The sequence below is a fragment of the Tupaia chinensis genome, unplaced genomic scaffold (assembly GCF_000334495.1).
Source record: "Tupaia chinensis unplaced genomic scaffold, TupChi_1.0 Scaffold000272_1, whole genome shotgun sequence".
Taxonomy (NCBI): domain Eukaryota; kingdom Metazoa; phylum Chordata; class Mammalia; order Scandentia; family Tupaiidae; genus Tupaia; species Tupaia belangeri.
This window is the reverse complement of record NW_006159754.1, coordinates 695,313-708,232: the sequence shown is the minus strand read 5'-3', so window position 1 is coordinate 708,232 and position 12,920 is coordinate 695,313. Positions and strand designations below refer to the sequence as shown.

The window sequence follows — 12,920 nt, the reverse complement described above, 5'->3', positions numbered from 1 at the left end:
AGCCCCGCGCAGCAGCACGCGCACCTCCGGCAGCAGTCCTACGACGTGACCGACGAGCTGCCGCTGCCCCCGGGCTGGGAGATGACCTTCACGGCCACTGGGCAGAGGTACTTCCTCAAGTAAGTCAGCCTGGAGCAGACGGGGCACAGGGTCACGACGCCCAGGGTGCTCGTGTGTTCGTGGACGTTGTGTATGTGTGTGTTTGTGTGAGAGAGGGATGAGTGTGTGTCCCTCCACTGCTTCCCCACAGATCTGGAAGTATTCACTATTTAGGGAGGGTCCCTGTGTTGGAATTGCAAGCGAACAGGAGCAGAGGAGTCTGGCGAGGTTCATCCAAGGTACTCGAAGTCCTGAAAGATTTAAGACGCTCCTAGAAAATGCTGGGTTGGAGGAAGGGGATGCCTGAAAGACATAGGTGGCTTGGCTCTGCATCTGGAGAATTGAAACGGACACTCGAGTGCAGACCCAGAGCCCCTTTCCTGACCACCCCAAGTCAGACTGTTCAGAGCCAGGTCCATGGGGGACTGCAACTTTTCCTTCGCCACCAGCAATCTGACCAATACCTGGAGTGCGATTACCCGCACCCAGTACCCCAAAAGAGAAAAGTTGTGAGGCTTGGGAGGAAAGGGACTTGGTAGTGTAGGTTGTGTGCGGTCTCTAGCTTCTTGGGAAAGGCAAGCTGGAAAACCCAAGCAGTGCCTGGTAGGCGCCTCCTGCTCCCAGCTGGGTGACGTCAGAGCCACACTGCGAGGTGATGTAATTAGCAACTGCGTGGTGAAGTCGTTGTGGGCTGGACGAATCAGTTGTGTGGAAACTGGGTCAGGAGTTTTATTGTGTAGCCCTTGGTAACCTAAAATACCGTCAGACCACGAGTCTGCCTTTTCACTTATTCCCCTCCCATTGTCCCAGCTTTTTGACGTCATGAATTTTTGCATTAGATTCAAATTTTCGAATTAGACTGTACAGAAAGACAGATTCTCAAACACCAGGGAAGGAGGTTTCCATTGTGGTACCCTAAGATAATTCATTTCGTTTTGGAGGAGAAGCCAAGCTGGAACTTGAATGCACGGCAGGTCATCAGGGGTCAGGCTATCTCGGTCTAGGTGGCAGTCCTGCCAGCTGGATCACTTGGTCCAGAATTGCCTGCACTTGGCTGGCGCTCACTGCCAACCAGGGAACCTCCTCGTCGGAGGACCTGGAGTTCATGTGAAAGCCCATATATTTCTTTGGTGGAGTGGCCTTTAAAAACAATGTTAGAACATGATGTGCAATTAAAAAATAGAATCAATGTGAGACTTCCAGACGTTTGTAGAAAATAGAATTAAAGTGCAACTTTATACTGCTGGGAAAAAAAACCCAAAAACCACACATATTTTTTTTCCGCAAAATACACATTTCCCATGAATTTTTGAAGATTCTGCATGTTTGATGCTTTGCTAGCTATGAGGGGACCCCCTAGAACAAATCTATAGTGATGAATGAGGCTTATTCTATTCTTTGTCTCATACTGGTGACCAGTTCTTACTCCTTCCCCATCCTAAAGCTGTTGACATCGCGTGCAAGGAGGAATTCTGGTTAGTATAATGATCCTGAAAGACAGACTCGATGATCACTTATTCCATTGTTGGCCTTCTCTTGGTCTAGTGCTAGGATGGACATGTGATCAGTGCTTTGACTTATAAATGGCTAGCAGAAACCAAGTATGAGATGGCATGACAGTTTTCTTTTTTTTAAAATTATTATTTATTTAATTTTATTTATTCATTTGACCAGAGAGAGAGAGACAGAGAGAGAGAGACAGAGAGAGAGAAAGGGACAAAGGAAGCTGCCAGGTCCAGGAGTTGAACCATGGTCAGCCATGTGGGAGTGTCCAGCAACTTAACCACCACGCCACCTGCTGGTCCCGGCATGACATTTTTCTAAATGTGATATTATTCCAAAGGGTGACATTGCTTTCTATGGAACATTCAGGGCCAAAATATCTTTTTTTGTTTTTTGTTAACACCATATTACAACATGTGTAAATGAAGATTTGAATGTTTTATTGTGACTTTTATTGAAATTGACTTAGTGATAAATATAAAGATGGGGACCAGCAGGTGGCGTGATGGTTAAGGTGCTAGACATTCCCACATGGCTGACCAAGGTTTGAGTCCTGGACTTGGTGGCTTGCTTTCTCACTTCCCTTCTCTCTGTCTCTCTCTGGTCAAATGAAAATAAATGAATGAATAAATAAAATTAATTAAATAATTAGAAAAGGAAAAAAATGAAGAGACCCAGTAATTTTTAACATTTTAGCAGGAGTTCCTTTTTGGTCCCAAATAACTTCTTTTTTTTTTGAGAGGTTTTTGCTATAGGGCTCGAAAGACAGAGAGACAGAAAGCGAGAAATCACCCCCCGTGGGGATGGCCACGCTGTAATCCCTTCTCCATTCTCCTCTTGGGATCTTGGGCATGCACACACATGCACCTGGTGTGAGGTTAAGCTACCCGACCCAGGACTCAAACCGCTGTCAACTACATGGGAGGCCAGTGACATAGCCATTATGCCAACTGCTGGTCCCTGGTCCCAAATGATTTCTAATCTATGTTTATAAAAACACACCTCCACTCTCTGATTCTCTCCCCCCCCCACACACACACAGAGTATGTGTGTGATTTTCATGAAATCTACCCATCACTTTGCCCTATCATCTGTGAAATGGGACTAGCAGAAGAATCTTATTCTTGACTCTTTCGGGGGTTGGGGGCTTTATAAATCATAAACCAAAAGATTTTAGAATTGGCAAAGGTCAGCTTTTGTTTTTGTTTTGCTTTTGACTAGCAAACCAAGGCAGGCCATGTGACTTTGGAAAATCATATGGTTATTTAGTAGTAGACCCTGGGCTGGACCTCTGACCTTTTGCTGTCTCCTTAGGAACAGTTTTTTGTTTCCCTCACCCCCCCACCCCCATTTCCTCATGTCACAATGAACTTTATGGGAAGCAGAGACTGGATCCAGAGAAGCTCTAATCAACCTTTTGTCATGTTCGCCGGTATTATTGGTGCTAGGTATTGCATAATGTAATCACTTTTTGCTGCCTTCTACAGGGCACCTCTTCTGAGCATTCACACCTCGCTGGTGGTGCTCAGGTATTCCTGTAGCGAGGGGATCAGGTGTTAGAACCGTGCTGTGTATTCCTGCGTCCTCTAAAGCTCAGAAAGCAGGTTGGAGTGCGTAGGTGTTAGGATCCTAGCAACCTGGCACCCTGATCACGTTACATTTTTAGTAGTTTTATAAATAGAGTGCGTATTTTTTGTATATAAACCAGAAAGTGGAGAATTATAAAGAAGAAAATGATGTAGCTTCAGTGGAATTGTCCATCCTTTTTTTTTTTCTTACATTGTTTTTTTAGGGGTTTTGCCTTAGGGTGCATGCACTTGCTGGAGAGAGGTAGAGACAGAGACAGTGAGAGGGAAGGTGAGAAATTTCCCTCCATGGAGGATGGCCACACCACAATCTTTTCTCTTCATTCTCCTCCTGGGGTCTTAGGCACACATGCACACTTGACCTGTGTGAGAATTTTTTGAGAGGTTTTTGCTATAGGGCGCATGTGCTCACCAGAAAGACAGAGAGAGACAGAGAGACAGAAAGCGAGAAATAACCCCCCCCTCCGCGGGAGGATGGCTGCAATCCCCTCTCCTCCATTTTCCTCTCGGGATCTTGGGCACGCATGCACATGCGCCCGATGTGAGTTTAAGCCACTGGGTCCTGGACTCGAACTGTGATCGACTACATGGGAGGCCAGTGACATAGCCATTATACCAACTGCTGGTCCCGCCCCGCATGAGTTTTAAGCTACCGGGTCTGGGACTCGAACCACTGTCAGCTATGGGGAATCCAGTGACATAACTGCTATGACTTCGGCTGGCCCCAGAATTGTCCATCTTGATTCTACAAATATGCTTGCATAACATCATTATTTAAGGAAAAAAGACTTTATCCTACTCTTAAGTACAGTTCCCACTCTGACACTTGACTTCCACTCCTCATTTTTAGTCATTACTTTAGTGTTTTGCCTTTTCTGAAATGTGCGCTAGGGAATTATTTTTGTCAAAGTCATTTACGGAGTTGGTAATAACTCCAGTAGCACAGAAGGACTTTTGTTGAAAAACAATGGTTTCCTTCACCTCCTCACACTCACAGAGGGCATCTTTTAAGTTTTAGACTTGCCCATTGGAGTTGATGTCAGGACTCCTGGGCCAATCAAAAGAGGCTACATCCAGCACCAAAATCAAATGGAGTTTTTCCTTCTCATTCTTCAGTAATTGTTTAAATTTGTATCACCATTTAGTTTATGTTTGGGTCATGATTTTTAAAAAATATTTTCTTTTATTATTTGGATTGCTTTTAGTGTGCTTATACATTATTTGCCTTTATTATGATCTCAAAAATCTGTAGGCTTTCATTCTCACACCTTAATATTTTTAATTTTATTTACTTAACTTGTTTAAAATAATTTTTAAAATTTAACTTTATTTATTTCAATTTGACAAGAGAGGGACAGAGAAAGAGAGAGAGTGAGATAAAGTGAAAAAGAAAGCTACCAAGTCCAGGGCTTGAACCATCGTCGGCCATGTAGGAGTCAAGCGCCCCTAACCACCACACCACCTGCTGACCCCCTTATTTTTTATTTTTAAAAGAGATATTTGATTTAGGGTCCGTAAGCTCATCAGAGAGACAGAGAGTGAGAAATCACCCCTTGGGGGGATAGCCATGCCACAATCCCTTCTCCTTCATCCTCTTGGGGTTTTAGGCACAAATGCACAGGTGCCTGGCATGAGTTTTAAGCCGCCGGGTCTGGGACTCAAATTGCAGTCGACTACATGGAAGTCCAGCAATGTAACTATTACGCTAACTACTGGTTTATCATATTATTTAAAAAAAATTTTTTTTTTAAGTTTGCTGGTGGGCATATTTGGGGCAGGGATGAAAAAGCACCCCACAATGGGGTGTGATCACACTGTAATCTATTTTCCATCCTGTCAGGATTTGGATAATCCCATGCACCCAAGGTGTTTTATAAATCACTGGCACTGGGATTCAGACTTTGGTCAACCACGTGGATTCATCTCCCAACGCACTGTACTTAACCATTGCTCTACAGGACTAGTCCATGAACGCTATCTGTTCTATGAAGTCTCCTTTTCCTAAGCTTTTGCCCAGATTCGTTCATCTCTCTGTGCCATTCTGGATTGATTGTTCTCAAGACCTGAAGTGCTGGCATCCTGAGATTTCTCTCCTTGGCTAGAAGTGCTGTTTGTTTTTTCCACATCGTCTTTGTTGGTTTATGCCCTCATTTGGTTGTAGTACGTGCTTGAGTGCTTTGTAAGGAATGGTTCTGGAAGGTTCATTTTAAAATCCTTTTCTATCCTAACATACTTACTTTAAAAGTTGTTCTAAATTAATTAATTAATTTATTTTTTAAAGAAGTGACTCCGGCTTGGTTTTTTGTTCACCTTTGAATAATAATGTCATTTACCTGTTTCCGTGGGGGCCTTTTTCATTCAAAAAACGATTGCTTGCTCCCTCTGCTTTCTTGACTGTAAAATGATGACAGCACTACCTATTTCTGGGAGATTGGAAAGATGAGATTAAGTAAACCTATTTAAAGCATCTGGCACATCATAGTACCTAGTACGCAGTTTGGTACAAGTTAGTTCTCGTTTCCCCTTCCCACTTTCCTGATGTGAATACGCTGTCTACCCAGCTAAAACCAGATGCGGAAACTTGGCAATTAATTGGGCAAGGTGATTTTTGACTCCAAGGTATAACTGTGGCTCTGAGTAACAACCTGGACTTGGAAAACCAGCTTTCAGTGTAAATAAATGACTTCGAGTCCATCTTTCTGTTTAAAGAAACCTAAAGAAGGATGCCCCCCATGGGCATCCTTTCACTGCAGTGTCGTGGGCAGGACACCCACCCTCTTCTGAGCAGTGTCTCCTTTTTATGTTTTGGAATCGGGCTTGTAGCTACTAGTGAGGTCGTTTTCCTGTGTGGGATGAGAGAGGAGAGAAGATGGAGGGAGGGAGAGAACGAGGAGGGAAGGTAATTGGCATTTGAGGATGACCTGTTCCACGCCTGACAAGCCAGGGAGCTGAGTCAGTGTTTCCCAGAGAGTTAGCACGAGAGTCACGTGTGGGGAAACTTTTATATAACCCCAGGTGGTTTGACATATATTCTGTCTTTTAACCCTCGCAGTGGTTCTATGAACGGGTGCATATTATTATCTTATTTTACTGTTGAGGAATCTGAGGCTTAATGAGGTTAAGTCATTGTCCCAGGGTCACTTAGCAGGTGAGTGACAGAGAGAGGATGACAGCTGCATGATTCCAGAATCTTACGCCATGCTGTCTCATGCCAATGATGTGCCCGTAATTAGGCCCTGTCATTTGCTGTCCTTAGTGAGCAGAGAACTCTGGAGTGAGGGATGGATCATTAGAGTGTGCTGCTGGCCTGAGTCTGGGTGATCCCATTTGGAGATGTCATTGCTGGTGAAATAGAAATGGTGAACAAGAAGCCAGAAACGCATAGTTTGGCTACAGCATCCATTTGTATTTTATTATCAAGATTTCTATCACCAATAAATGCACATATTGTGTAGGATTGTATAGTGAACACAGATGTGGCAGGGAAGGCGGGTGGTCGAATCTCTGACATCAGGATCGGGTACTTTGGCGAGGACTTGCTGACAGGCTTAGATTATGTTAGTAGTTTCCAGAAGAAAAACAGCCAGGTTGTTTCGCATCACCCTCGTCATCATGGAAATAGATGGGAAATAAACTGTGGTAGAGGGTCGAGGCAACGTTGAGTCTCATTTTGTTGACAAATCGAGTTAAGTCTTGTAGGAATTACAGTCTTGAAACTTATTTCCTTTCTCCCCTTCCTTCCTCAATTAAATATCTAACTGCAGGAGAGGGCTCCGGGAAGGAAAGGAATCTTCCAATCTGGGGTGGTTGTCCTCCCTGCCGCCCCAAGTTTATTTATTTATTTTTCATATGAGAAGGACAAAGAGAGACTGACAGGTATTAGAGACAGTTTGTCACCATTCTGGAATCTACCATGCCTCCCAACAGACCTTCCATCCAGCCACGATCACATGCTGTGAGCCTCGCACGTTCTGGTTGACCCAGGGTCTGAACTCAGGCCCTCCCACATCTAGTATCATGCTCTAAAGCCTGCACCAGCAGGGCTGGCTGAGGACAGCTTGTTCTTAAAGGGGTGATTTTTTTTTCAAATTATTTTATTTAACTTATTATTATTATTTAATTTGACCAGAGAGAGACAGAGGGAAAGTGAGAAAGCAAGCCTCCAGGTCTGGGACTTAAACCACAGTTGGTCATGTGGGAGTCCAGTACCCTTAACCACCATGCCACCTGCTGGCCCCCAAAAGGCTGATTCGGAAAAGTGATGATTGAAGTAGTTAGCTTACTACTGGGGAACAAATTCTGAGGGGATGGACCTTCTGCTGGCCTGTGGAGAAACAGGAATGTTTTCACCCTTTGAAATATGGGTGAAGCAGTGTTTTTCAAAGTGTGTTCTTCGGAATTGTAACCCGTTCAGATGCTTTGTGAAAAAGTGTTCCTGAACTGGTAGGTTTGGGATATGTTGCATGCTTTATCTCTCTTTTGGAGAATCGCAGTATACATGTTAAAGATGCCTGAGTCCCCTGTTAGAAAAAAATAGTTTGTTTTTGTTTAAGCCAACATTTTACAAACTTATTTGATTTTTGAACATATTTATTTTAACTGTCATCTATTATATCAGGAATGTTCTCCAGACCACACTTTGGGAAGCCTTTCTGTGACTTTTACTATTCTTTTTACAGTTGAGAATTTCATGTTAGAAGCAAATTTCAGTTTTTCTTTTCAGTGTTCCTTGTGTATATGTATTGTATTTTCATCTCGTTTTTTATTTAGTAGCCAATTAGCAATGTTTACCATGTACAAGATACTAGGAATGCCCAGATAAGAATGCACCTAAACAGATGAGTAGGATATAGATAAGAAAAGCCACAATTATAGTCCAGTGTGATGGCCCGTAATTTAAGTTTTATTTTAGAAACCGTGTATGTGTTTGTGATATAAGGATGCACACCAAATGTTTACAGTGGGGCCAGCCCCATGGGCTGAGGTTAAGGAACACGGATCCGACATGGCCGACTGCAGTTTGAATCCCAGCTCTAGGGCCTTGAAAAAAATGCTGGGCCTAAGTGTGTGGGTGCCCCAGATCCTGACAGGATGGAGAAACAGAGAAGGGGTTGTAGCGTGACACACCCCAGTACGGTGTGCTTCCCCACTCTCTCCCTTTCTCTCTGTGTCTCTATGCTTCTTCTCTCTGGCAGGTGCACACACCCTCTGGCAACTGAAAAAATGCTTATAGGGACCAGCAGATGGTGTAATGGTTACATCACTGGACTCCCACATAGTTGACCATGGTTTGAGTCTTGGGCCCGGCAACTTAAAACTCACACCAGGCGTGTGTGCTTATGAGTATGTATTGTGGCATGGCCATCCCCCATGGGGGGTGACTTCTTGCTTTCTCTCTTTGTCTCTCTGGCGTACACACGTCCCTTGTAGCAAAAACCTCTCTCTCTCAAAAAAATATGCTTATAGTGGTTATTCTGAGGGTATGGATGATTCTTATGATCTAATTCCTACCTTTCTGGAGAAATTAAGTCCTACAATAAACATATTTCTTTTTAAGACTTTGGGGGCTGTGTATGTCATTTAAAAATGCTGGAGAAAGAAAGCAAGCCAAGAAGCCAACAAAGGTGAAGTGGCCATTTTGGGCAAATGGGAGAGAATCTTGTAGCCCTGGTTTTGTTAGCCACGCCTCGTTTAACGACCTGCTTGCATAACAGCCACTCCAACTTAAGACCAGTTCTCCAGTGCGGGGAATCCCATTTCTCTGTCTGTATGAGTCTCGGGGATCCCCTTCTTGATTTTTTGTCTCTTTTCTTTTTCAGCGATTGGTTAGTGTTCACTACATGAAACATTTGCAGTCATGCAATACATAATTTTGTTTATAAATTTGTACTTTGTTATGCACTCATAATAGTATTAATAATAAAGAAAAACGAGTGTGCCAGATTTAGAGTACTGTGTTTTGGTGTGTCCTGTCACTTTCTGTCACTTATCTAATATATACTTTTTGTATAGATAGAATTACATTACACACCATACACACACACACACACATATAAATAAAATGTGTACCCTGTGGTGACAGGACATACCACAAGAATCCATCTGCCTTTAAGCACCGCATTTATTATTGACTAAGAAGCTTAACAACCTAGTCAGGAACAGAAGTGGGTTGTCAAGTGAGGAGTATCTGTATCTGAATCCTTCCTTTTTGTCACTAAATGTGTGTTCTTTGGGAGCTGCTTGCATTTTCTTTATTTTGGGTTATTTTCTTCAGAAATACACTGGACACAGTAATTGCTAAAATCTGTACCAAGACGTCTCCCTGGGGGCCAGCAGTTAGCGTAATGGCTATGTCGCTGAACTCCCATGTAGTCGACTGCAGTTTGAGTCCCGGACCCGGTGGCTTAAACTCACGCTGGGTGCGTGTGCGTGTGTGCCCAAGATCCCAAGAGGAGAATGGAGGAGAAGGGATTGCGGTTCTGGGGGGTGATTTTTCGCTTTCTGTCTCTCTGTCTCTCTCTGTCTTTCTGGCAAGCGCACGCGCCCTATAACAAAAAAAAAATCTCCCCCCAAAAATTTATAAGTCTTCCTGAAAGTCGCCTGAGGATAAGAAGCAGGTTGGGACACCTGCTAGATCCTATAGCTTGCCTTCAGCGTGTTCTTTTCGGGAGCTTGTGTCTGCGTGTTTGCCTTCACTGAGTGTCCCGACTGGGCAAAGCAGATGATGAGAAAGGACAGGATGGTAGCCCCATGCTCAGTGCTTCCAGGGGATGAGGTGAGACAAAGGTGCACACGGAACGTGCTTAGGGCCGGGCCTGGCACAGTAAGCACCCTGTTCAGTTCGTCCCCTCTATTACTGCTGGCTTAGAGCGTGATGGGTGCTCTGAGCTACCAAGGCCTATTGGTGCAGTCTAAAGATCTCTTAGCCATCTTGGCTAATCTACAACTAAAACACAGCGAGCTCCCTCTCCTGCATGCTAGCCCTGTATACACGTGTGCCTGAGGGGAAAACGTGTAGCTGGCAGGTCTGGGGAGAGAAGGGGAACATGCACAGAACCAGGCTAGGTAGCTGGTTCCAACCTGTGCGTGCCGAGCCTGGAGCAGCTGCTCTCCACGGCGGTGCGTGAGGCGTGCCCTAGTCAGTCGTCCTTAGCGTGGTTACAGTTCTGAAAACGCAGCCAGACTGAACGTCTGCCTGTTTCTCCCATTGGCTACCCTGTCCACCCCTCCACCCCTCCCCTCCGGCAAATTCCCTGCCCAGGAACTCGGCACAAGCTGTTACCTGTGCCTGGAACACTATTTCTCTGCCTTTTTTTTTTTTGCCTGATTAACTCCTCTCCCACCTTCAGGCATCAGCTTAGGCATCCGCTTAGATGCCGACTCCTCCAGGTGGTTTCCCCTGACACACTCTAGTGGCTCTTGATACTTCTCCCACAGCCTCCCAAGTCTCCCCAGCCATAATCCCACTCCCAGTTTACTTTTTCTTTTTCTTAATTTCTTTCGAGATTTTTGCTACAGGGCATGTGTGCTCGCTGGAGAGACACAGAGAGACAGAAGCAAGAAATCTCCCCCCAGGGAGAGATGGCTGTGCTGCAATCCTTCCTCCTGCATTCTCCTCTCAGGATCTTGGGCATGCATGCACATGCATCTGGCGTGAGTTTTTAAGCCACCAGATCTGGGACTTGAACCACAGTCAACTACGTGGGCATCTGGTGATGTCACCACTATGCCATCTGCTGGTCCCCCCAGATTACTTTTTCATTGTTTGTCTGTCTTACTGCGTTGCAAGTCTATGAAGACAGGAACGTTTGTCCTGCATAAAGTCATTGTATTGCCTGAGCACAGTGGCACTTAGTAGGTGCTTGCTAAGGAAAGCATCCTGTAGCATTTTCTTTTAGCCATCTGTATTATAAGCTCACACACTGAGGTTCCTCAGAAGAGTCTGCCATGCTCAGGACTGAAATTCGATCATGTCTGCGCCCCTCGGGTTGAAGTTTAGAATCAGAGCTCCAGATACCAAATGCAGTGGCGAGGAAGATGAATGGAGGATGGGGTTCAGAGAAGTTTCTAGAACGGTGGTTGAACTAAAGAGGGGGTGGGAGGACAGGTGCAGAGGCAGATGTTGAAGGTGCTTTTTTTGTTGTTAATTTGCTAGAGGGCACTTGCGCTTGCTAGAGAGAGGGAGACGTAGAAAGGGCCCCTGATGGGGCATGGTCACGCCACAATCCGTTCTCCATTTCTCCCTCCTGTTGGGATTTGGGATACACATTCAAGCCAGTGAGTGGGTCTGAGATTCCAGCTGCTCTGATATCTGGCAATATGGGACCAGTCTTCTTCTTCTTTTTTTATTAATTAAATAATTATTTTTTATTTATTCATTTGTTTATTTTAATTTGACCAGAGTGGGACAGTGTGTGTGTGTGTGTGTGTGAGAGAGAGAGAGAGAGAGAGAGAAAGCAGGTTGCCAGGTCCAAGACTTGAACTGCAGTCGGCCACAGGGCAGTCCAGCGCCCTTAACCACCATGCCATCTATTGGCCCCAAGGGGCCAGGCTTCTTTAATCACCAGACCATAGGGGCTGGCCTGAGTGTATGTTTTTGAGGCCAAGAAGGGCTGGGCTTGACATGAGTTAAAGATAAGTGAATGACTATGTGTCTCAATGAATGTTTGCAATCTCAGCCAGGCTGGGTACACTGACCTTTTGCTAGGAAATGCCAACCTCCTCACCCCTTAATTTTGAGACTTAACCAATCTTGGCTTTATCTGACCAGAGCATGAGGCCAATATTGCTCCTTTCCAATTTGGGACTAAACATTTTATCCTGACTTAAAATTTGAGTCTGGAAGGGGCCAACAGGTGGCTTGGTGGTTAAGGTGCCCACTCCCACATGGCTGACCACCTTGAACCAGATCTGGTTCAAGTCCAGACCTGGTGGCTTAAAACTCACTCTAGGCATGTGTGTGTGTGTGCCGAAAATCCTGAGAGGAGATTATAGGAGAAGGGATTGTGGTGTAGCCATCCCCCCTGGAGGGGGATTTCTTACTTTCTGTCTCTCTCTGTCTCTCCAGTGAGCACACATGCCTCATAGCAAAAATCTTGCTCTCCAAAAAAAAAAAGCAGTCCATCCATCCATAGATCCATCTGTCCATCATGTAGTCAGTGTAGCACGTACGGTTCTGAAATAGTGTGTGGCTTTGCTTTCCAAATTAGTGGGATCTAGTCTGCTTTTGACGTAGGCCCATTCCCTCTGAAGCTGCCATTTTTGCTCATAAATGAATAGGTTTCAGGTCTGGTTGTTACCAGAATACTCTCAGGGGTTTGGATAGTTTCTTATTTCCTCTGAGACTGATCAACTGAGTACAGACAAAGTTGAGATTCTGAAACTGCAGTCACCCCACTAGGCCTACCTCGGCCCTATCCCCCGGTGCTGGGCTGAGCAGCCAGTGAGCTCCCCTCTCGGGCATGCATCCTAAACTCACAACATACGGTTTTCAGAAGACTTCTTTTGAAAAAAAGATTTTTTTTTAAAAAAGTGTATTCATTTATTTCTTTCATGAGTGAGAGTAACAGAGACAGAGAGACAGACAAGCATTCCCTTCAGGGTCTCCACGCTGCAGTCCACCCCTGTCCCGGCCAGCCTGGATCATGGGCATGCGAGGGTGCCCTGCATGTGCAAGGCGGTTCTGGGATATCAACTCAGGACCTTTACCGTGTATGTCAGGTTGTATTACTA

General features: G+C 44.9%; 1 protein-coding gene across 1 annotated transcript in view; it reads left to right on the top strand.

Moving 5' to 3' along the window:
* Nucleotides 1-12,920, top strand: part of WWTR1 (WW domain containing transcription regulator 1) — a 159,458-nt gene that overhangs the window by 2,446 nt on the left and 144,092 nt on the right. Inside the window, exon 3 of the mRNA XM_014588273.1 lies at nucleotides 3-119. Coding sequence (XP_014443759.1) covers nucleotides 3-119 — 117 coding nt within the window. The remainder of the gene's footprint in view (nucleotides 1-2; nucleotides 120-12,920) is intronic.